Source organism: Pogona vitticeps, chromosome 4 (assembly GCF_051106095.1).
Source record: "Pogona vitticeps strain Pit_001003342236 chromosome 4, PviZW2.1, whole genome shotgun sequence".
In the NCBI taxonomy this organism is placed as follows: Eukaryota; Metazoa; Chordata; class Lepidosauria; order Squamata; family Agamidae; genus Pogona; species Pogona vitticeps.
Window position 1 is genome coordinate 10,469,048 of NC_135786.1, and position 24,597 is coordinate 10,493,644.

Here is a 24,597-nt window from a genome sequence, read left to right on the forward strand (position 1 = left end):
CCAACCGGGCGGACAGGCATTAAAATGGCAATGCAATTCGCCGTACACCAGCATAAAGTGAAAAATGTTGGCAGCAAAAATTCTGAGCTGGAAATGTCTAGCCAAGAAAATGGGGGGCTGTATTAGGAAGCTTTATGAAAACATCAGCCTCTTGTGTTGCAGTTGTTTAAAAAAAGGTTGGGCGTCCTTGGAAAAATAATTGAGAATAAAACTGCAAATATCAACTGCCTTTCTACAGATCTATCATGTGATCATATCTGGAATGTCATGTACAGGTCTGCTCATTGTACCTAAAGAGAGGTACAGTGGTGCCTCGCTTGACAAGGATAATTCATTCTGTTCAAATCGCTGTTAAGTGAAATCCTCGTCACGCGAAATTAAAAAACCCATTGAAGTGCATTGAAACAGGTTCAATGCGTTCCAATGGGTGAAATACCTGCTCATTTTGCGAAGATCCTCCATAGGGTAGCCATTTTCCAGTGCCTGTAAAGTGAGGAATCAGTCCTAAAGCACAGCGGGGAGCCATTTTGCACAGCGGGTGGCCATTTTAGAGCTGCCAATCAGCTGTTTTAAAATCGTCGTCTAGCGAAAAATCGGTTCCTGAAGCAGGGAACCGATCATCGTTAAGCGAATTTTCCCCATAGGAACATAGTATAGCGATCACAATAGCGATCGCAAAAACTTCATCGTAAAGCAGTTTCGTCGTTTAATGAGGTAATTGTTAAGTGAGGCACCACTGTACAATATTGTAGAGCTTGAAAAGGTATAGGAAAGGGCAACAGCCAAAAAAGGTTTTTTAAGGAAATAACATCCATGTGTAGAGATGGGTGCTTCATTTTTGTATCTTGGGGGTATGAATACAAACTGTATAAATCCAGGTGCTGCGGGGACCCAGTTCCCTCCAACAGAACTGGTTGGCCCACTACAGCACCACATGGAGACTTGGTGAGTGAGCCAACCAATTCTGGAGGAGGGAACTGGGTCTCTGTAGCACCAACGATGTTGCGGTTTGTATTCATCTCCCCGAGATACGAATACGAAGTGACCGTCTCTATCCATGTACAAAATTTTAAAAAAATTGAGTGGGTCGTACCTCTGTAGGACCTCTAAAATAACTGAACATAGATGAAGGCCTGTAGGATTTTAAATCAAGCTGGGCATTGCAGAGTTACAGTTCTAAAATCATCCTGGCTAGATGTTGACATTTCTTGATCAATTAGGGTGGTAGTGCCAAATATACCCTCAAAGGATACAGTCCATTGTCTTTCTGCATTTCTAGCACAGTGACAGGAGAATTTACTGAATGGCCCATATCTATTCCTCTGGAGAAATGGAGAAAAAGACCACTGATGCTGTATGATCTGTGATAAAATCTAATATCAACCCGTCTGAAACAGTTCTTTCAGTTGTAGCCTCCTGGACTTTCCTGTTTCTCTCCTTCCCTCCACGTCTGTCCGTCTGTCTTATAATAATAATCATGTGTCATCAAGTTGATTCTGACTTAACGGTGGTCCTTTTCCAGGTAGAGAAGACTCCAGAGTGGCTTACCATTCCATTCTGGGGGCTCTCCGGGACTAGTGCAGCTTGCCCAAGGCCACCCAGGCTGGCTATACTCACAGGAGGCATAGTGGGGAATTGAACTCCCAATTGAACTCTGGCTCCACAGACAGATATCTAAACCACTGAGCTATCCAGCTAGCATCTGTCTGTCATTTTCATTTGTACGCCTCCTTTCTTCCAACTAAGGGACCCAAGCCACCCTACAAATGTATTGAAATCCCTAGTCTTAAAAAGAAATCTACAGGACTTGAACACTCTCCTGTTCATGATAGTTGAGGAATTAAACCACCTATGTTCTTGCAAAATGATCTAGGTATTGGAGCAGCATGCATGTGGGCAAAGGTTACTTGGAACTATTCAGCCTGTCTTAAAAGGCGAGCAAAGAGAACCATGATAGCAAGAGAGAAATCTATCCATGGTGTGAAGAAAGAAGATTCTCCCTCTTTCTTTCTCTCATCTCAACCTGGGGTACTGAAGTTAAAATAGTGGGAGAGACAAGACAGATAAATGGAGGTGCTTTTCGTCACAGTGCATATTTAAAGTATGAAATTCGTGGCCCTAAAACCAAGTTATGCCAACTTGGACATCTTTTAAAAGGACTCAAGAAAGTCATGGAGGATGTAGCTATCAGTGACAACTGTCGTAGTGGATATCTGTTTCCACCAGTACCAGATGCAGAATACCTCTGTATATAACTTGTTAGTGGGAGGGGGTCTGTGGCTCTCAGGTTCTTTTCACAGGTTTTTCACAGGCAACTACAGTGGTGCCTCGCTTAATGGCGATAATCCGTTCCAGGAAAATCGCTGTGAAGTGAAAATGTCGTAAAGTGAAAATAAAAAGCCCATTGAAATGCATTGAAAACCGTTCAGTGCGTTCCAGTGGGCTAAAAACTCACAGTCCAGTGAAGATCTTCCATACAGCGGCCATTTTCGGTGCCTGTAAAGCGAAGAAGCCGTCCCTAAACACAGCGGGGAGCCATTTTAATTACCCTGTGGCCATTTTGAAACCGCCGATCAGCTGTTACAAAAAACATTGTTTTGCGAAGAATCGGTTCCCGAAGCAGGGAACCGATCATCGCAAAGCGAAAAAAACCTATTAAGACCATCGTTTTGCGATTGCAAAAGCGATCACAAAAACGTCGTTGTGAAGCAGATTCATTGTAATGCGGGGTAATCGTAAAGCGGGGCACGACTGTAATTGACTGTGTGTGAACAGAACCCTCAACTAGAGAGACTTTTGGCCTGATCCAGCATGACTCCTAATTGTATTATTTTTTAAAAAAATAGAAGACCAAAACCAGTTTGTGGATCTTGCTTTTAACAAATGAACTCCTATAGCTCGCTCTGCATTTTTGTGCAATCTGCAGTGTGGACACTTCATGTTTTCTCTGTCGGAATTCCTTATACGCCCCCCCCCCCCATATCACAGTTCACAGATTTCGTCATGCATAAGCTGTCTGCTTTGGAGACATATCTTATGGTGGGAATTGCTTGTGGCGTGAGCATTGTATATGCAAGGGCATGAATTAGCCTCACATCAAAATCATTTTAAAAATAGGAAATACTCTGGCCTTCGCTTGCATCCTCTTTGCTGGTTCACCGAGCGAGATTTTATTTCTTTAGTCTTTTTTTTTTTTTTAATTTTAAAGCAGATGTTTATGGGAGCAAAGACGTGGGAATTGCCCTTCCAGTCTCTAAATGTGTGTGGGTTTGTTTTGTTTTGTTTTTTTAAAAGCTACAGAGATGGTTTTTAGCTAGGATAAGAAGAAGCAACTTTCATTCTTGTCTCGCCAATTCTGCCCTTAACAGTGAACTGAGAATCGACGGGCCGAAACAAAGACACCCTTCTGGTGGCGTTTCTGTCTCCTCTGAGATGGTGCTAGGAATGGAAGGAGTTGAGCTGGGAGCAGACGGCAAGGTAAGGAAGCCTTTCTGTTTTGCAGATCTGTGCTAAAGTTTAGAAAATGTGAGCCTGGGGCTGTTTCAATATTTAGCTTAGGCATCCTTCAGTCTCAAAAGACTATGGTAACATGCTCTGTATGGAGGACTTGGAACAGCGTCTAGTGTGGCTGAAGAGGCCAATTCGAGAGTGACAATCTCTTCCACACTGAAGACAAATACAATCTATCCCCTGTCCAGCTCCCTGGTTTTGCTGCTTTTGTGACTTCCTCTTTGCCTCGGCCTGCTGGACAAGGGTCTCTTCAAATTGGGAGAGGCCGTGATGCACTGCGTGCCTCCAGACTGAACAGTCAGATGTCAGGGTTTCCCATCTGTTGAGGTTTCAATAAAAACGGGGAATAATGGTTATTTATATTCCCTTGAGCCCTTCCTTTGTATTGGGTCCGCCTTGCCATTGATTCTCAGCTCATGCGGATGCTATCTGGGAGAAAACTCAAGTCTTCTGAAGTTCTAACCAAAGTTCAACTGGTATTATTTCGTGAGGATTAGATGGTATTTTGCTCCTCAAATGGTGGGCAGTTGTCCAGGGCATCATATATTTCTTTTGGAGGAACCACACTATGTACCTCAACACAGTTGAACAAGATGAGGTCCTGGTGTATCTCTGAACAGCACACTATGTACCTTTAACTATATCATGACTCCAACCTACAGAATTTTTGGATTTGTATTGGGTGAAGTACTTAGGATTTTCTTTTAGAGAGCTCTACTGCAGTTCTCTAATGCAGAGACTTCTAATCACAGAATCGCTGAGTTCTAGAGCTGCAAGAGGCCACAAAAGACCACTGGGTCAAAGCCCTTGTTGAAGCAGGAAGTCTGCAGCGAAGGCATTTTTGACGAGTGGTTATCCAATTTTTTTTTTTTTTAAGCCTTCAACGAAGGAGTACCCATCACCTTCTGAGATAGTCCGTTCCATTCTGGAATAGTTCCTCATGTCTGTCCTGTTTACAGAAGATCTTTCTTGCAACCATGTTATCCAACTCCAACTCCTAGGAATCCAGAGTATGGAGCTACGGCAGTCAAAAGGGATTCAGATTTATACCAGATTGCTATAAAGGGGTAGTGCAGATTGTCCTGAAAGCAACATCACTTTCTCCAAAGCAAACAGCATGAGGCTGGAACCCCACAAGGCTACTCTTTGTCCACTAGTTAGGAAATTCAGATGGGTTCATCAGCTATGTTCGAACAGACTTGTTTCTTGCCGAAATCTCAGTCTGAGCAGGTATGTTTTGTAGTTATTTCTCACCACCTATGAAATCAGAGGTGAGGAACGTGTGTTTGATTTTGCAGCCATTAAGCCTCTTTCTGCTGCTTAAACTGTGACTGAAGAAGTCTACTTACAGTAGGAAAATGTGCTCTTGGAAAGCGGGCCTAGTTACCTGTATTATTTGTCCAATTCAACAACACTTCCCTTCTGTCAAGTTCTGAGAATCCCAGTTGGAGAACGGTCAGGATGTTGTTGAAATGTCACTTGAGATCCAACAACATTTTCTGAAGTAGATTTCAAGACAGAACTGGCCTTCATTGGACTTGTCTTGTTGCGAACAGAATCCAACTTTGAAAATGGCAGCAACAGAATTGTGTATCTTTTTTCAAATGGCTCTTTCGTGCTCCCCAGATCATTGCTTTGTTTTAAAGTCTAACAATAAGCCTAAGGAGTGGAATTACTGTATCTTCAGAATGACTCCTAATGACTTCTCTTTCTGTGAAGAGAAGTGATTTTGAACGTAAGAGACTTAGACACCCCCTATGAAAACCATTGGCCAACTGTGTGTGGTCAATGTTAACAGGACTGATTGTCTTGCAGGTGGTGTCTTATGCAAAGTTCTTGTATCCAACCAACGCTCTTGTTGGCCGCAAAAACGATGGCCATGGTGCTGCTCCTATGTGTCGAGTTGCTGCCCCACGAAGTGCTGGAAGTTCAAGGTACAAAACTACTACAGCCAAAACAATACCGTCCACAGCAGATATTGGTAAGCACTTTCTGTCCTTTATTTTCTTCTTTTACACACTGTAGAACCACTATACCCACGGTTTCATTTATCCACGGTCTGAAAATATTAAAACTAATGAAAGAAAAAAATGCAGAAAAAACTGTATTACCAGAATCAGCCACAGTCAGAGACTGTACTATGAATGCTTGTTAGTGAAGAACACATAGCATAGTCTCTGGCACCCTCTATTGGCCATTTCTGGTAATGCATGTGAAAATAGGCTTTTTCCCCCCTACATTTCTTTTTCTTTTACCGTGCTTTATGTACTATATAGGGACGTGGCGGTGCTGCAGGTTAAACCGCTGAAGCCTCTATGCTGCAAGGTTAAACCACTGAAGCCTCTATGCTGCAAGGTTAGAAGACCTGCAGTCATAAGATCGAATCCACGTGACGGAGTGAGCCCCCATCACTTGTCCCAGCTCCCGCCAACCTAGCAGTTCAAAAGCATGCAAAATGCAAAAATGCAACTAGATAAATAGGTACCACCTCGGTGGGAAGGTGAATGGCGTTCAATGTCTAGTCGAGCTGGCCATGTCACCATGGAGGATTGTCTGCGGACAAAACGCTAGCTCTATGGGTTGGAAACGAAGATGAGCGCCGCCGCCTAGAGTCAGACATGACTGGACACATTGTCAAGGGGAACCTTTACCTATGTACTATATATATATAGTGTTCACTGTATCCATGGTACAGCTTGGGACCAAACTCCTGTGGATATGGGGGTTTTACCATATGCAGTTTTACCATATGGGGTTTTACCATATGTGCTGTTGGAGTAATTATACCAGCAAGTGGCAGGAGGGGAGAGATAGAATATAGTCAGAAATAGGTTTTGCTGAAGAAGGCTGGATTAAAAGTAAGAACTGAAATTCTGCTTCTTGTACAGTAATTTAAAGCATTCAATGGTTCCATAATCATTAGTAGTGGTAGCACAAATGCTGGTAAATAAGAATATTAACAGGATAGTTTCAATGCTGTTATTCCTTTACAGAATATTTATTTATTTATTTATTTATTTATTTAATTTATATGCCGCCCACACTACCCAAAGGTCTCTGGGCGGCTTACAGCATTTAAAATACAATAAAGATATGTACAATTAAAATACAATTAAAATATATATAAAATTGCCATCAGACCCACAGTTAATATTATTTCAGTTAAAAGCCTTCTGGAACAGGAAGGTTTTGACCTGGCGCCGAAATGTCATCAGTGTCGGCGCCAGACGAATCTCAGTTGGGAGGGCATTCCATAGTCTGGGGGCAGCTGCCGAAAAGGCCCTTTGTCTGCAAGCCATCCCTCTTACCTCCTTGAGGGATGGCTCTTTCAAAAGGGCCCCCTGGCTAGATCTTAATTGCCGGGTAGGCTCATATGGAAGGAGGCGGTCCTTCAGGTATCCAGGGCCCAAGCCGTTTAGGGCTTTATATGTCAAAACAAGCACTTTGAATTGGGCCCGGGCAGCAACTGGTAGCCAATGTAACTTGTACAGAATCGGCTTGATATGGTCCCTGGCGGCCACACCACTCACCAGCCGCGCCGCTCGATTCTGAACCAGTTGCAGTCGCCGGACCGTCTTCAAAGGCAGCCCCACGTAAAGCGCATTGCAGTAATCTATACGGGATGTTACCAGTGCATGTGTAACTGTCATGAGACTCCGCTCGTCCAGGTAGGGCCGTAGCTGGTATAGTTTCCGCAGCTGGAGGAAGGCGCCCCTGGCCACCGAGTCCACCTGGGCTTCCAGTGTTAGACTGGGGTCCAGGAGCACCCCCAAGCTGCGGACCCTGTCCCTTAGGGGGAGTGTAACCCCATTCAGGGCAGGGAGATGGCCCTCCAGCCTGTCTGGCGAAGCACCCACTAACAGCACTTCCGTCTTGTCTGGATTGAGTTTCAATTTATTGACCCTCATCCAGTCCATTATCAGGTCCAGACACGAGTTCAGGACAGAAACCGCCTCACCTGGATTGGTGGAAAACGAGAGGTAGAGCTGAGTGTCGTCAGCATATTGCTGACTCCTCAGCCCAAACCTCCTGATGACCTCTCCCAGCGGTTTCATGTAGATGTTAAACAGCATGGGGGACAGTATCGAGCCCTGAGGAACCCCATGACATGAATGCCATGGGGCAGAGCAACTGTCCCCCAGCACCACCCTCTGGACACGGTCAGCCAGGAAGGAGCGGAACCACCGTAAAACAGTGCCCCCAACTCCCAACCCAGCCAGCCTATCCAGAAGGACACCATGGTCGATGGTGTCGAAAGCCGCTGAGAGGTCCAGGAGTATCAACAGGGTCACACTCCCCCTGTCTCTCTCCCGGCAAAGGTCATCGTACAGGGCGACCAAGGCAGTCTCTGTACCAAAACCCGGCCTGAAACCCGATTGAAATGGATCCAGAAAATCCGTTTCATCCAGCGGCGCCTGGAGTTGCCCAGCCACAACCCGCTCCAACACTTTGCCCAAATAAGGGAGGTTCGCTACTGGTCGGTAGTTAGCCACCAGCCTTGGGTCCAGGTTTGGCTTTTTAAGGAGTGGTCGAATTACCGCCTCTTTCAAGGTGGTAGGGACCACTCCCTCTCTCAAAGAGGCGTTCACGGCCTCCTGGACCCAGGTGCGAACCCCCCTGGCTGATCTTCTAATTAGCCAGGATGGGCAAGGGTCGAGCGGAGTTGTGGTAGAACGGACAGATCCAAGCACCCTGTCCACATCCTCAGGTCTCAACAATTGAAACTCATCCATTAATACCTGACCAAAGCACGGTGCGCTGGACACATCCTCTGATTCTGCAGTAACTGTGGAGTCCAACCCACTGCGAATCTGAGCAATTTTTTCCTCAAAATGGATTGCAAACTCATCACAGCGAGCTGATGAGCAGTCCAGGACCTCCACCGGATTTCCCGGTTGAAGAAGATCCTGGACCACCCGAAACAGCTCGGCTGGACGACATTCTGAGGAAGCAATACGGCTGGAGAAATATTGCCGTTTCGCCAGCCGTATTGCCACGAAATAGGCCCGATAATGGGCTCTAAGTCGTGTTCGGTCGGACTCCCAGCGGGATTTCCTCCACCTGCGCTCCAGCCGTCTCCCCTCTCGCTTCATCGCCCGCAGTTCAGAAGTATACCAAGGGGCTGTCTGGGCTCGGCGAGCAGGGAGAGGGCGCTTAGGCGCAATCGTGTCAACAGCCCGGGTCATCTCCTTATTCCATAGGGTGACCTGAGCTTCGACAGGAGCGCCGACCATATCAGACGGATAATCCCCCAGACCATTCAGGAATCCATCTGGATCCATTAGTCTCCGAGGGCGGATCATCTTAATAGATCCCCCACCCTTGCAGAGGGAAGAAGAAGCTAATAGACTAAACTTGACCAGGAAGTGGTCTGACCATGACAATGGGGTCACAACCAACCCCTCCACATCCAAACCACCATCTTCCAGTCCCGTTGAGAAAACCAGGTCCAAGGTATGGCCCTTCTCATGCGTTGGGCTGATGACACATTGAGACAGCCCCATGGTTGTCATGGTGGCCATGAAGTCCTGAGCCGCCCCAGTCAAGGGAGCCTCGGCGTGAATGTTGAGGTCCCCCAGCACCAACAGCCTGGGAGTCCTCAACACCAGGTCCGAGACTACCTCCGTCAGCTCAGGCAGGGAGACTGTTGGTACGCAGCAGGGTGGGCGGTACACCAACAGAATCCCTAACCTGTCTCGCGAGCCCAACACACAATACAGGCCCTCGAGACCTCCTCTCAAAGGGATAGGAAGCCTGGTCAAGGAGATCGAACTCCTATAGACTATAGCAACTCCCCCTCCCCGACCCTCCGAGCGACCTTGGTGCTGGACCGAGTACCCAGGCGGACACAGCTGGGAGAGGGGAACACCACCCTCCTCTCCCACCCAGGTCTCAGTAATGCACGCCAGGTCAGCCCCCTCATCCAGAATTACATCATGCCTCTTCACCGTGCCTCTTCATGGATTGCTACCTCTTCATGGATTGCTGCCTTGTCGTGGCGAAGGGGCTTGAGTAACTCAGAGAAACTATGGGCTATGCCGTGCAGGGACACCCAAGACGGACAGGACATAGTGGAGAGTTCCGACTAAACGCAATCCACCTGGAGTAGGAAATGGCAAGCCACTCCAGTATCTTTGCCAAGAACGCCCCATGATCAGAAACAAAAGGCTAAAAGATATGACGCTGGAAGATGGGCCCCTCAGGTCGGAAGGCGTCCAACATGCTACTGAGGAAGAGCGGAGGACAAGTACAAGTAGCTCCAGAGCTAATGAAGTGGTTGGGCCAAAGCCGAAAGGACGCTCAGCTGTGGACGTGCCTGGAAGTGAAAGGAAAATCCAATGCTGCAAAGAAAAATACTGCATAGGAACCTGGAATGTAAGATCTATGAACACTGGGAAGCTGGAGGTGGTCAAACAGGAGATGGCAAGAATAAACATCGACATCCTGGGCATCAATGAACTAAAATGGACAGGAATGGGCGAATTCAGCTCAGATGATTATCATATCTACTATTGTGGACAAGAATCCCGTAGAAGGAATGGAGTAGCCGTCATAGTCAACAAAAGAGTGGGAAAAGCTGTAATGGGATACAATCTCAAAAATGATAGAATGATGTCAATACGAATCCAAGGCAAACCATTCAACATCACAATAATCCAAGTTTATGCACCAACCAGCATTGCTGAGGAGACTGAAATTGAACAATTCTATGAAGATCTACAACACCTTCTAGAACTGACACCAAAGAAAGATGTTCTTCTCATTCTAGGGGACTGGAATGCTAAAGTAGGGAGCCAAGAGATAAAAGGAACAACAGGGAAGTTTGGCCTTGGAGTTCAGAACGAAGCAGGACAAAGGCTAATAGAGTTTTGTCAAGAGAATAAGCTGGTCATCACAAACACTCTTTTCCAACAACACAAGAGGCGACTCTATACATGGAAATCACCAGATGGGCAATATCGAAATCAGATTGATTATATTCTCTGCAGCCAAAGATGGAGAAGCTCTATACAGTCAGCAAAAACAAGACCTGGAGCTGACTGCGGTTCTGATCATCAGCTTCTCATAGCAAAATTCAAGCTTAGACTGAAGAGATTAGGAAAAACCACTGGGCCACTCAGGTATAATCTAAACCAAATCCCTTATGAATACACAGTGGAAGTAAAGAACAGATTTAAGGAACTAGATTTGGTGGACAGAGTGCCTGAAGAACTTTGGATAGAGGCTCGTAACATTGTCCAGGAGGCAGCAACGAAAACCATCCCAAAGAAAAGGAAATGCAAGAAAGCAAAGTGGCTGTCCAACGAGGCCTTAGAAATAGCAGAGAGGAGAAGGGAAGCAAAATGCAAGGGAGATAGGGAAAGTTACAGAAACTTGAATGCAGACTTCCAAAGAATAGCAAGGAGAGACAAGAGGGCCTTCTTAAATGAACAATGCAAAGAAATAGAGGAAGATAACAGAAAAGGAAAGACCAGAGATCTGTTCAGGAAAATTGGACATATTAGAGGAACATTTTGCGCAAAGATGAACATGATAAAAGACAAAAATGGGAGGGACCTAACAGAAGCAGAAGACGTCAAGAAGAGGTGGCAAGAATACACGGAGGAATTATATCAGAAAGATGTGGATATCCCGGACAACCCAGACAATGTAGTTGCTGACCTTGAGCCAGACATCCTGGAGAGCGAAGTCAAGTGGGCCTTAGAAAGCCTGGCTAACAACAAGGCCAGTGGAGGTGATGGCATTCCAGTTGAACTATTTAAAATCTTGAAAGATGATGCTGTTAAGGTGCTACATTCAATATGCCAGCAAGTTTGGAAAACTCAACAGTGGCCAGAGGATTGGAAAAGATCAGTCTACATCCCAATCCCAAAGAAAGGCAGTGCCAAAGAATGCTCCAACTACCGTACAATTGCACTCATTTCGCACGCTAGCAAGGTTATGCTCAAAATCCTACAAGGTAGGCTTCAGCAGTATGTGGACCGAGAACTCCCAGAAGTACAAGCTGGATTCCGAAGAGGCAGAGGAACTCGAGACCAAATTGCTAACTTGCGCTGGATTATGGAGAAAGCCAGAGAGTTCCAGAAAAATATCTACTTCTGCTTCATTGACTATGCGAAAGCCTTTGACTGTGTGGACCACAGCAAACTATGGCAAGTTCTTAAAGAAATGGGAGTGCCTGACCACTTTATCTGTCTCCTGAGAAACCTATATGTGGGACAGGAAGCAACAGTTAGAACTGGTCATGGAACAACTGAGTGGTTCAAAATTGGGAAAGGAGTATGGCAAGGCTGTATATTGTCCCCCAGCTTATTTAACTTATATGCAGAATACATCATGCGGAAGGCTGGACTGGAAGAAACCCAAGCCGGAATTAAGATTGCCGGAAGAAATATCAACAACCTCCGATATGCAGATGATACCACTCTGATGGCAGAAAGTGAGGAGGAATTAAAGAACCTTGTAATGAGAGTGAAAGAGGAGAGTGCAAAAAACGGTCTGAAACTCAACATCAAAAAAACTAAGATCATGGCCACTGGTCCCATCACCTCCTGGGAAATAGAAGGGGAAGATATGGAGGCAGTGTCAAATTTTATCTTCCTGGGCTCCATGATCACTGCAGATGGAGACAGCAGCCCTGAAATTAAAAGGCGCCTTCTTCTTGGGAGGAAAGCGATGACAAATCTGGACAGCATCTTGAAAAGCAGAGACATCACCTTGCCAACAAAAGTCCGAATAGTCAAAGCTATGGTTTTTCCTGTCGTGATGTATGGAAGTGAGAGCTGGACCATAAAGAAAGCAGACCGCCGAAGAATTGATGCCTTTGAATTGTGGTGCTGGAGGAGGCTCTTGAGAATCCCCTGGACTGCAAGGAGAACAAACCTATCAGTTCTAAAGGAAATCAACCCTGAGTGCTCCCTGGAAGGACAGATCCTGAAGCTGAGGCTCCAGTACTTTGGCCATCTAATGAGAAGAAAAGACTCCCTGGAAAAGACCCTGATGTTGGGAAAGTGTGATGGCAAGAGGAGAAGGGGACGACCGAGGATGAGATGGCTGGACAGTGTCTGCGAAGCAACCAACATGAACCTGACACAACTCCGGGAGGCAGTAGAAGACAGGAGGGCCTGGCGTGCTCTGGTCCATGGGGTCACGAAGAGTCGGACACGACTAAACGACTAAACACATGAGGGCAGTTTTATTTTGTACTGACCTGGCGTTCATCAACAGCACCGTGTGGCTTGAGGGTTTGCTGATATGGTCACCTGATACCATCTGGTTGGGAGTAGGACTAGAAGAGGGGATAGATGTAAGATATCTAACCTCTCTTCTCCTACGCAGGCATGTTCTACCCCCACCGCCATTCCTTCCCCTACCCAGCACCACCTCAATGGCTGCCCCCTCCAACGCCCTCCCCCCTTCCTGTTCCATTAGATCTGCTCTGGGTCTCTTCTTAATTGATGGCAATTAAAAACAATTTAAAAAACATTTAAAACATATATAAAATAAAACATTTCTAAAGCCCCTTCTCTCCCCCCCCCACCAAGTCATGTGGCTCATGCTGAGAGGAATGAGGCAGCTGGAGCAGCAGGACCTGGTCCTGCAGACACAGAGGGGGCCGAGCAGCTCTTCTGGAAAAGAGGGCTGGCATCCAGCAGGGGCCCAACCACAGTCCACTGCCTCTCACCCAGTGGCTGTGGCCAGCCGATGGTCCCTGGCTTCCTCCTCACGCAGGCACGCTGGTCTGGTCAGGTCCCAAAAGCAACTCTGGCTAAGAGCTCTCTCTCTCCCTAGGCCAGGTGGATGGTGTTCACAGGGAATGAGGCAGCCGGAGCAGCAGGACCTGGTCCTGCAGACACAGAGGGGGCCGAGCAGCTCTTCTGGAAAAGAGGGCTGGCATCCAGCAGGGGCCCAACCACAGTCCACTGCCTCTCACCCAGTGGCTGTGGCCGGCCAATGGTCCCTGGCTTCCTCCTCACGCAGGCACGCTATTGACAGGATAGTTTCAATGCTGTTATTCCTTTACAGAATAATGAGCAAAAACCAAGGCACAGCAAAAATTGCAGGTGCTGAGAATCTCCAGGCAACATGACCGGAGATTTTGGGAGTTGTAGTTAATTTCCACCAGCTCTGAAAAACTACATATCCCTTCCTGGGAGATTAGAATGCACTCATATAGGAGAGTTTCTTCCAGTCCTACCTTGCATGCTGCATTCTGCTTTCCTGGGCAGGCTTCCTACACTTCCAGCCATTCATATATAAGCATTGACGTATACCAGGGTGGACAGTGATAGTTGAGATCCTAGTCATTTCCCATTGCCCAAGAGAACCCCAGTTCCTCTCTATGTGTTAGCATATATACACAAAGAAAAACACATCTGTATATATGGGGTTTGTATCATCTGTTCCACATCATGGCTATCTGGCTTTAAAATTTGGAATATTGGCAAAGGTATAAGGAAATGAAAGAAAACAAAAAATAAGGAGACTAGAAATTTTTTTTTGAAATACTTCTATCCTGGCCGTTACTTCCTCATGTCTCCAGGATGGCTTGCAACATCAGTCAAAACCATATGTAACCTATAAACCAATAGGTAACCATACCTACCCTTCCATGTGATGGGCTACAAATCCTATAATTCCCAGCCGTTTGCCATGCTGATTGTAAAGATGTTGGGGACTGCAGGTGGATGCATCTGAGAAAGAACCAGCTTGAGGAAGATTGTTGTTTAGTCGTTAAGTCATGTCTGACTCTTCGTGACCCCATGGACCAGAGCAGGCCAGGCCCTCCTGTCTTCCACTGCCTCCCGGAGTTGGGTCAGATTCATCTTGGTTGCTTCGATGATACTGTCCAGCCGTCTCGTCCTCTGTCGTCCCCTTCTCTCCTCTTGCCTTCACACTTTCCCAACATCAGAGTCTTTTCCAGGGAGTCTTCTCTTCTCATGAGATGGCCAAAGGATTGGAGCCTCCGCTTCAGGATCTGACCTTCCAGTGAGCTAGTAATAAACAACTCAGTATATGTACACTTAAAATCTAGATGTCGTATATTAAGATCACTGAAGGAGAACAGTAAACCCAAAGGTGTAGCAGAACTTTGTCACTTCTCTGGGGGTCCAATAAAGGGAACATGAATGGGCTTCCCAAAACGGGGTGTTTCACAAAACTTTTGTGACACAACTGCATCCTGTGTCTCAATCACTTATTAGAACAGGATGTGAAGCAGAGCCTCTGAGATAACAGTCTGAAACTCCAACTGGTTCCTCACTCTCATTACTGTTAAAAACAGCAACAGCTAAGGAGGCAAAGAAAATGACCACCAAAAACTAGCCATTTTCCTTTGTGGCCTCATATCTTTGGACTAAATTACCTGTGGGGGTTCACTGGGCAACCTCCCTCCCAGTTTTTAAGAAGCTACTTAAAACAGAATAGTTAAAAACTGCCTTTTATTAATGTTTGTCATTTGACGTCCGTCTGTGGTTTAAATTTGTTTACTTATGTCAGATTCGGTTTTATTTTATCATGTATGTTTATAATAATTATTGTATTATTTGTAGTTCGTATGTGTCGGTTGTTAAGCGCCCAGAGAGTATGTATCCTGCTATTGGGTGGTATAAAAGGCCTTGGGTTCTTTTCAAGGAGAAAGGTGGGGTAAAAATATTTTAAATAAATATTAAAACTTAACAACAATAATCTTGAGTTCATTTATTTAACTTATATAAGTTAAATAAATAAATTTATATAAGTTAAAAATAATATAAATTTATATAAGTTAAATAAACAAACAAACTTAGATGATTACGAGCATTTTGAGTTTTACTTGGAAACATACTGCTAATCTATGTAGGTTAAACAATACTGGAATCGTATTCTCGGAAGACCCAACCCCTACTTGCTGCATTTTGATAGATAAGCTGCCTGGCAGCAACTAACAGCTATAGTTAAACTGATATGGGAGTTGCAGTGCATAGAAGCCAGATTCTTTCATCGCCCTTCTAAAACAACCCTTTATGCTCTCCTATCCAGTTCTTCAGACATCGAATAGGAATTAAAACAATTTTTATTAGTCATTTAATGAATTATGAGTAAGAAAAAAAATAAATTGAAAATCTTTATTATTCATACAAATGAATTGAATATATACATACGTATGGATTTATATCCCTTGCCAAGCTGGCTGGATAGCTCAGTGGTTTAGATATCTAGCTGCAGAGCCAGAAGTTGGGAGTTCAATTCCCCATTGTGCCTCCTATGAGTATAGCCAGCCTGGGTGGCCTTGGGCCAGCTGCACAGCAGCAGGGCAACCCCAGAAGAAGGGAATGGTAGACCACTTCTGTGGGTTCTCTACCCATAAAATCCTGGAAAGGGTCACCATGAGCCAGAATTGACTTGATGGCACACAGTTATTAATTATTACAGTATATCCCTTGCCGTCACTACCAAAACATGAGATGGCAATGGGTTTTTTAATGCCATTGCTAAGGGATACAAACTAGGATGAGGAATGAAGAACTCAATCCAGATACCAACTGACCTATTACTTTAAGAAATTTTCAGGCCAAATATGCACAATTGCTGAAATTCTACTGCGCACCTCCATGTATGCATCAGACATGATGTCATCATTAATGGTGAACAACCAATTGATTAAAGGCAGTTTTGGGGTGTATGTGACACACATACTAGTCAAGCTCCTGTTGCTTAATGTAGTAAACTGCACTACAGCAGACAAATCAATGGGGATTTAGTGACTTACTTTAGCATAGTAAGTAACAGAGTATTCCCATATGAGTCAATGGAGCTTATGGAAGAGTTGACCCACTAAATCACCATTGATTCAATAGGCCCACACTATTGCAATTTATTATACTAAGCAATAGGATTGTGGCCAATGCAATGAAGTCACCCGCACAATCACTGAAGAAGGCCTTTAATTCATGGCAGTTTGCCGCTGAGGATAATTTCCGAAGTGTATAACAGGATTTCAGTCATTCTCTCTTAAATGCTACCACTTTAATTTAATTTGTGGCTGAGTAGGGGGATTCAGCCCTATATAATACTTGGATTCATCTGTTGTGCATTGAAATATCATGACTGTTTGAATATATAAAAAAGAATTCATCTGAGCCTCATTAAAATGACAAGGCGAAAGGAATAAAGGAGGCCTTTTCTGAAAACCAAGGAAGTGCTTTAAGAAACAAAAGCCTAAAGAACAAGTTGTACAAATCTGGGCAAAGTACCAACAACCTGAAAGTTGTTTATTTCTCATATTTAATACATACCCTATCCAGCCCAGGGTTGACTTTTGCAAATGCATCCCCAGATTGTAAGTTTCTTAACGTCCTCTTTATTAAATTTTAAAGTAGGAAGCTGGTTTTCCTTAAGTTGCTAAGACCACTACATAAAAGCCAGTGAGGCCTGCAAGAAAATGTTTCTTTTTATGGTGCCTGTTGATCAGCCATGTTCCATTCCATTCTACCTCTATGGGGCCCAGGTGTATCTTCCCATTTTATTGTTGGTATTATTTGCCCACAAAGCATGCTTTCACTGAGTCTCTGCAGGGAGTTCCCCCTCTCTTTTTTAACCCATAACTTCTATCAGCCCAAGCCAACATAGCTAAGGGTGAGAAATTATAGAAGCTACATTCCCAGAACATCTGGAGGGTCACAGCCGTGACAACATCTGTAATGCAGTGCATGTTTTCTATACATTCTAAAGTTAAGTGGCATTACTCTAGATGCCTTCTTCTTAAATTGTCCTTCAGTACATCAATGAGCTCCATCTGCATCTCCCTGTCTTTTCCTTATTTCTAGGAGGTGATGTCGGGGAGTTGGTAGAATACAACCCTAATCTTCTCGATGATCCTCAGTGGCCCTGCGGAAAGCACAAGCGTGTCCTCATCTTTGCGTCGTACATGGTAAGATGTTGAGATGGCCCACCTTCGCAGCAAATGCAGCCCTGTGGCTTTGTTCGGCTTTGTCTCCCCCTACGTGATTGTGGACAGTGTCTTGTTTTGTGTTCTGCTTTTGCTCTTTGAAATGGAATGGCTGCTTACAAATAAAATGAAAAAGTCGCCATTCTGCCAATTAATAAATATTTACTTTGGATGGCTGTGTCGTTATCATTCTTCCTTAATAGCTTGTATATGAGAACGTATACACGCACGTTACATTAGCATGGCAATTTGACCCTCCGGGAACTCTGTGATTATCACTGAATGGACTCTGTGCTTATCACTGAATGTCGTGCTTCACATAATGGAGAAGTGCTGTGATCTTATTCCCCCCAGCGCTGTTTATCTCACATGAATGGAAACCGCAGTTCATGGAGTGGGAGATCAAAGTTTCTGTGTTGCGGGAGGAATACCACTTCTCCCCATATTTATTTCTTCGACCTCTAATTCCACGCCAGAGTCTCCCACACTCAGACCATTCCTTAGGATTTATTTTACTGGTTCACATCCTAGCTCAGGTGCCTGGCATATTCCTTGGTTTGATTTAAGTATCTAGCCTGCACCATTTTTTAAAAGCTGCTCCATTCACTTTTTCAGACTTAAAATAATATTCTAGGGGAAGAGGAAGTGGCAGCCTTATGCAGCCTAAGAAATCAGCGCAGCCCAATAAGAAGGCGTGAAAGAAGTGGCTTTGGCTGTTTAGAGTATTTTTTGTCAAAGATAACCGGTTGTCCTTGAACTCGGTTCAGGGTTCAGGGTTGTGTATCAGTCAAAAAAGTGGTGCATGTGGTTCGCAGTAGACTTATATATGTGTAGCTGTATCCGGTCTTTGATAAAGAATCAAGTAAGGAAGAATAAAGGGGCGTGGTGGCGCTGCGGGCTAAACCGCAGAAGCCTGTGCTGCAGGGTCAGAAGACCAGCAGTCGTAAGATCGAATCCACGCAACGGAGTGAGCTCCCGTTGCTTTGTCCCAGCTCCTCACCAACCTAGCAGTTCGAAAGCATGCAAATGCGAGTAGATAAATAGGTACCACGTCAGTGGGAAGGTAAAACGGCGTTCCCTAGTCACGCTGGCCACATGGCAACAGAAAACTGTCTTCGGACAAGCGCTGGCTCTACAGCTTGAAAACAGGATGAGCACCGCCCCCTAGAGTCAGATAAGACTGGACTAAAAATGTCAAGGCGAACCTTTACCTTTACCTAAGAAAGAATCAAGCAGTATACTTCTCACATGCTTGTGAAAATTAGTGAAATGTCTGAACCAGGATGCCTCTGGTTTGCTTCTTACTTCAACCATCAGTTCATCAAGCCATGATTTCCTAGATTCTGCTGCCTCTCGCCCCTGCTCCATTGTACAGCAGTAATATTAGCCATGGGAACAGACTATATGACCCATCAACAGACTAGAGAAGGAAGAAAGCAAAACCACCATCCCTTCTCCTGAGACGCTAGCTTGACTGGGCTTTGTCTCTCCTCAAACTGTCACCCGGCAGCCATTCCACCGGGCTTAACAATCTGCGACAGTAAGAACTTGTCTCCTGAGATTCTTTGTTTTCTTCTATCTGTCCCCTCTACCTTTTATGCCATGTCTTTTTACATTGCAAGCCTGAGAGCAGAGACACCTCTTTTTTTAATGACGCGAGAGCCTTTTCAGCTGTGAAGTTGGTAGAAATACAGTAAATAAATCAGTCCACTTCACGGGGTGTTTGTAAGGATTACTGGCCATGTACCTTGAAGTGGTTTGAAGTCCTTAAATCACACAGAAATACCAAGGACTCCTAGTTTCAGTAGTAATAGACTGAAAGATGATTTTAACATCTTGCTTGTGAACTTCCCGGAATCATCCGACTCGTCAAAACAGAGATCAGATGCCTGTCAGAGATCAGCCGCCTAGAGTGGTCTTAACCGACTAGATAGGTGGGATATAAATCGAATAAATAAATAAATAAATAAATGACATATCTTTCACCTTAACTAGCAAGGAGGTCGTAGTGAGCTCAGGTTCAACTTTCGTGTTTCAGTTTATCATACTGGCTCAAAACAAACTGATTTTTGCCACATCCAAGTGTTCAAAGCAGAGGGAATTAAGCTGCGCCCTTCCTTCAGCTCCAGCCTGTTCTCCAATATTATACTTTCTAGATGCAAAATACCCTAGGGTGTTTGTTGATGTTTCCCGGGGCATATTTCAAAGAAAACTCCAAAGAACCTGTTCAGGATCCCAATTTAGCTCTGCACTTCAGGTGCCAAGTATTATGGGATTAAGAGATTACCAGAGAGCTATGAAAACCTTTTGTCCCCAAAGAGATTAAGATTTTCTCATCTAGGATTCTGTAGTGATGGCCTAGATACAAGAGGACTCCAATGTAATCCTGTACAAGGGCAAATGATGGTTAATAGTGGAAACTTAATATAACATGATACCAGCAAAGGTCATCACATTCTCAGGTTCCATGAACAGTGATAAAGCAGAAGCCAAGCTTTGGAATATGTTGAGATGACTGCAATTCAGCTAGACTCGTACCATGTTTGACAAAACAGGCTTTTCATGAAAATCCTAGGTTTATCGCTTATGGCATCTTGGTTCAGAAAAGAAACCCTTAAAATCAGACTTGTTTTTGTAAAGATGATCAGCCTTGTGCTCAAAACCCTTGCTGGTTGGGGCTGAGTAATATAGAGGGAGATGATGATTCAGCCTCCAAACAGGTGGTTAATCTGTTCGGACAGATAGCAGTCTGTTGCCATTTTTTGTCTTGCCTTGGTTGAATAAAGAGCATAATGCGCAGGGTCTAACACGTTTAGTGTTGCATTGCTATGCTATGCAGCACCCTTTTGAGATGGATTTAAAGTTAAGGTCTGCAGAAATATCTTGAGAGGCCACAAGGCAAAGATAGCAACCTGAGTAGGATTCTAGCAAGGGCACAGTGTGGCTATAAACAACAGAAACAGCCCTGTCTCTCTCCTGAACTACTATCAGAAGAGTACTGTGAACAGTGATTTCTCAACTTCTGTAGGCACAGTCAGAGCAAGTTCAAGACATGAGCAGAAGCTCTAGAAAGTTACTGTTTTGGATTGTATCTCCCAGAATCCCCCAATTAACCCCAGTACCGTTTGTCATGTTCCTGCTTTCAAGTCCAGAGCTTGGAAATAATTATTTCATTTTAACATCTCCCAGAAACCCCAGCCAGCTGGGAGGCAGCCCGCAGAAAGATAGAAATGTAAATTGTGTTATAGAGTTTCCCCTCACCTTCTTTCTCTTTATAAATGGAGTCTAAAGCTCTATACATAAAGTCTATTCATTTTTTTTTCCAGACAACTGTAATAGAATATGTGAAACCGTCAGACCTTAAAAAGGATATGAACGAAACATTTAAGGAGAAGTTTCCACACATCAAACTTACACTGAGCAAAATAAGAAGGTAAGCAGAGAGTGAGCTGGTAAAGAGAAAAGCTAATAACTTCAGCACCAAAGTGATCCTAAACCACCTTGCAATAGGTTTCTTTCCTCTAAAATACATGCAGAATGGTAACCATTAGATTGAATATTTAAGACTAAATCCAGCTGTTGATTCCAGTCAGAGTAGTTCTGTTGGCGGAATGGGATTTATTCAGTGAACACTTAGGTTGGGATGAACAACTGCATTTAGCCCATATAACCCAACAATACCTATGTTGCCTCACCAGCCTTCCAGTGAATTCAGCGGCATTCCTTCCAAAGCCAAGGTTTGTAATAGAGATGGGCACAAGCCGCTGGTTCGTGCTTGTTCATTTATTTGCTAAACAGGCTTTTGGTGCTTCCAAGCGCCACTGCCTCCAGTGGGCACCCCCTTAGAGGCAGCGTTCAAGATTCCCTGCCCCACCTCCTCTGTGCACTGCCTCTGAGTGGGCACTCACCGGAGGAGATGGGGCTCGGAATCCTGTTCAGCTGATAAACCACAGAACCTGCTGTCCGTCCCCATCTCTAGTTTGTAACCTTGACTTCTTTTATAAACTCAGCTCTTGCTTATATGTGCAGGTATATGATTCACACAACAAGGTGTTAAGTGATCCTAACGGAAAGAAATATAAAATGACCGGCTATAAGGTCTTGGTTCTGTTGCCAATAGCCGATCGCATACTAATCCCTTAATAAATGGCTTCTCTCTTCTTTTGGGTGGGATTTGTAGTAGCGGCAGGAGTATCTTTAATTCCTCTTTCTCGCACAATGGAAAGTCAGTAACCTAGGAGTTAAAATTAACAGAGCAAGTTCCCAGCTACCATCTCCTGCACAGACCAGCACAAATTATCTGTCAAACACTGCTTTAAGGTAAAAAGAAAATATATGTTTATTCACCACTTTCTGTAGATTCCATAAATGCATCTAAGGTTAGTGGTGGAGGGAAACGTTAAAATAAATAAAGGAAAATATGTTTGGTTGTGGCCGGCATCTTCAGAGAACAGCACTCTGTGCTCTGGTGCAGTTTGTTTGGGAGTTGAGTATTTCTGGCTGGGAGATCAGCTTTTGTCCTTTTCAGGAGATGGGTGATTATGGTGATCAGTGTGTTTTTGTTGTGGGTGTATTGTTGTGATAAGGAGATGATCTGTCACTGTGATTGATGGGTGTCATTAGCTGTTCTTTTGTGTGTAGTGATTGTGGATTTCTTTCTCAGCTACATGGACCAGAAATGGCCCATCCTGCACAGAGCATTGTTACTTAGCTTCCGTGTTCTTGGTCATGCTGACATCAACTGGCTCTGAACAAAGAGCAAAAAAGTATTCTAATTATGAAAAGCAAGAGTTAGAGATCTTTTAGCCAGGCAACAGAAGGGTTTTGCTAATTAGTAAGAGACGAACCAGCAAGCAAGCAAGTTAGTTAGGGGAAAGGTTTCCTTCCTCCCACACGACCATGTGTTACATTTGCATGAAAATTGTTAAGGAATGTTTGCAGTTCTCAGTGAGAACTGGGCCTTAAATACTTGAGTTACCTAGCTGGAGACAACACTGGGGGAATTATATGGCCTGTTCTAGTGTTCTGCCTGTTTTCCTGCAAATCCTTCCCCCTATTCAACTTAACTGTAAACAGTTCCATTTCTCCCTTTGTTACATGCTACCATTTCCCTTGAATCTATTTGTCCTGTGTGCTGAGATCTGAGTCAGGAGGACCTTTTTGCTCTGATCTGCACCTATGCACCTACTGTTCCTCCAGCTGTTCCATCTACCCTTTCTTAAATACGCAGCCTTTACTCCCCAAAGTTTCCTTCCTCAGCTTCTCTAGCAGACACCAAGGAATCTGAACGTAGACCCTTTATATAGGGCAAGCTAGATGGCACAGTACAGCAACATAGACACACACATACACTCTACAGTATGTATATATAGAGAGAGTGTGTATGTGTGTGTCTATGTTGCTGTACTGTGCCATCTAGCTTGCCCTATATTTATTTATTTATTTATTTATTCAATCTGATTTTTATCCCGCCCTCCTAGACAATGTGTACTCAGCCACATGGACCAGAAATGACCCACTAGGCCAAAGATGACTGAAATGGCTGCTGCACATAAAGTTCTTTCAGCCCCTTTAATAAATTTAGTGTATGTCATGGTGTTCCCTGTTCCGTAATATCATTGCTACTTTTACTTATTTTGGCCTTCACATCAGCAAAAAGCTGTAACTTTCTGGGACTGAGGCACTGACTCATCTGTTCTCGAGCAGATGCACAACACGTCTTCCTTTTGACTCCTTTTCTTCTGGGCTATTTCATTTGAACCTCTGGGCGCTCTTCCTTGCTGTTGATACAGAGCTGTGTTTACTATTTCATCCTCGGTTAAAATTTGAAAGATAATAAACACATCACACTGCCAACACTCCCCTGTAGCCTCTTACTGCTCCAAAAAACTATATCTTGGGGTAGTGAGCGAGTTTTCCATTATCTTGCATACAAGTAAGCAAAGCCAAAAAGAATACCCCAGTAAGCAGAGTCATCTTTTAAAAAGGCCCATATTTACACACAACTAGCTCTTAAGCAGAGGCCTGGGAAGGCATCCCCTTCATTCTTATCAAAAGGACAGTGTTCCCCATGTAGACACACTAATCCCAGTTCACTGCGAAAGGAATTCCTGCTGTACAGAGGCCCTCCAGGAAGGAACAAGAACTGAGAACTCAATATGTTTACATGTATGTTTCCAATCTTCCTTTCTAAAAAAAAAAAACCAATAGAAAATATCTTTTTTTTTCTATGCCTTACAGTTTAAAGAGAGAGATGCGAAATCTGAGTATGGAATGTAACCTGGAGCCGGTAACTGTATCCATGGCTTATGTTTACTTTGAGAAGCTCGTCCTCCAAGGCAAGCTTAACAAACAGAATCGAAAATTGTGTGCCGGTGCTTGTGTTCTGCTTGCAGCCAAGATCAGCAGTGACCTCAGGAAGCATGAAGTCAAACACCTTATTGATGTAAGCAAAGCCAGCATAACTTCCAAGAGTGGCCAGCTATCCATAAAATGTGGATATTTGCAAAACAACAACAACAACAACAACAAAACAAAACATCAATCTCAAAGCCTACGGCTAAAACTCTGTGGAGGCTTGCATATGATTTTGAATGGAAGCACATATAATAAGTTCTAGCATTGGACTTACAAACTGAAAGCAAGCTTGCAGTATTGCGGCAAGAATGCTTGGCACTCCACAGGCCATGTATAGTCAAAGGGTTGTTTAAGTGGGTCCCCATCCCTCCTCCAAGCTCTTTGGCAAAGAAGAATTTTAGCTTATTTTTTTAAAAAGGCATTTCCCACTCCTGAGAGCCTCCAGGCATGGAGCATCTCTATTAAAACTAGATACAGATCCATCCTGCATCTTTGCATACTTATCTACCTGTCAAAAAGCTATTTACAACCCTAGAAGTAGATTTTCGGTATCTTCTAGTTTTATTTTGGGGGATTGTTGTAACCTGCAGTGGGTCTTGGGAACCAAAAATGGCCCCTGGGCCATTGAAGCTTTCCTATGCCTGCCAGAGTGCTAAAAGAAGATGAGAAAGATGTGTTGATTTGAGTCTTGACGACAAGACCTACTTGCTAATTGTTGGTAATGAACCATATAGGTAAAGGTTCCCCATGACAGTTTGTCCAGTCATGTCCGACTCTAGGGGGCAGTGCTCATCTCCATT

At 44.3% G+C, this 24,597-nt stretch overlaps 1 protein-coding gene across 2 annotated transcripts in view; it reads left to right on the forward strand.

The window, feature by feature from the left end:
* The window catches only part of CABLES2 (Cdk5 and Abl enzyme substrate 2), a 69,346-nt gene that overhangs the window by 39,623 nt on the left and 5,126 nt on the right, over positions 1–24,597 (forward strand). For both annotated transcript variants that reach the window (XM_078392113.1, XM_072996761.2), the window contains 5 exons: positions 3,369–3,477; positions 5,326–5,491; positions 17,319–17,422; positions 20,767–20,873; positions 23,681–23,885. In XM_078392113.1, the coding sequence (XP_078248239.1) occupies positions 3,369–3,477; positions 5,326–5,491; positions 17,319–17,422; positions 20,767–20,873; positions 23,681–23,885 (691 nt within the window). The remainder of the gene's footprint in view (positions 1–3,368; positions 3,478–5,325; positions 5,492–17,318; positions 17,423–20,766; positions 20,874–23,680; positions 23,886–24,597) is intronic.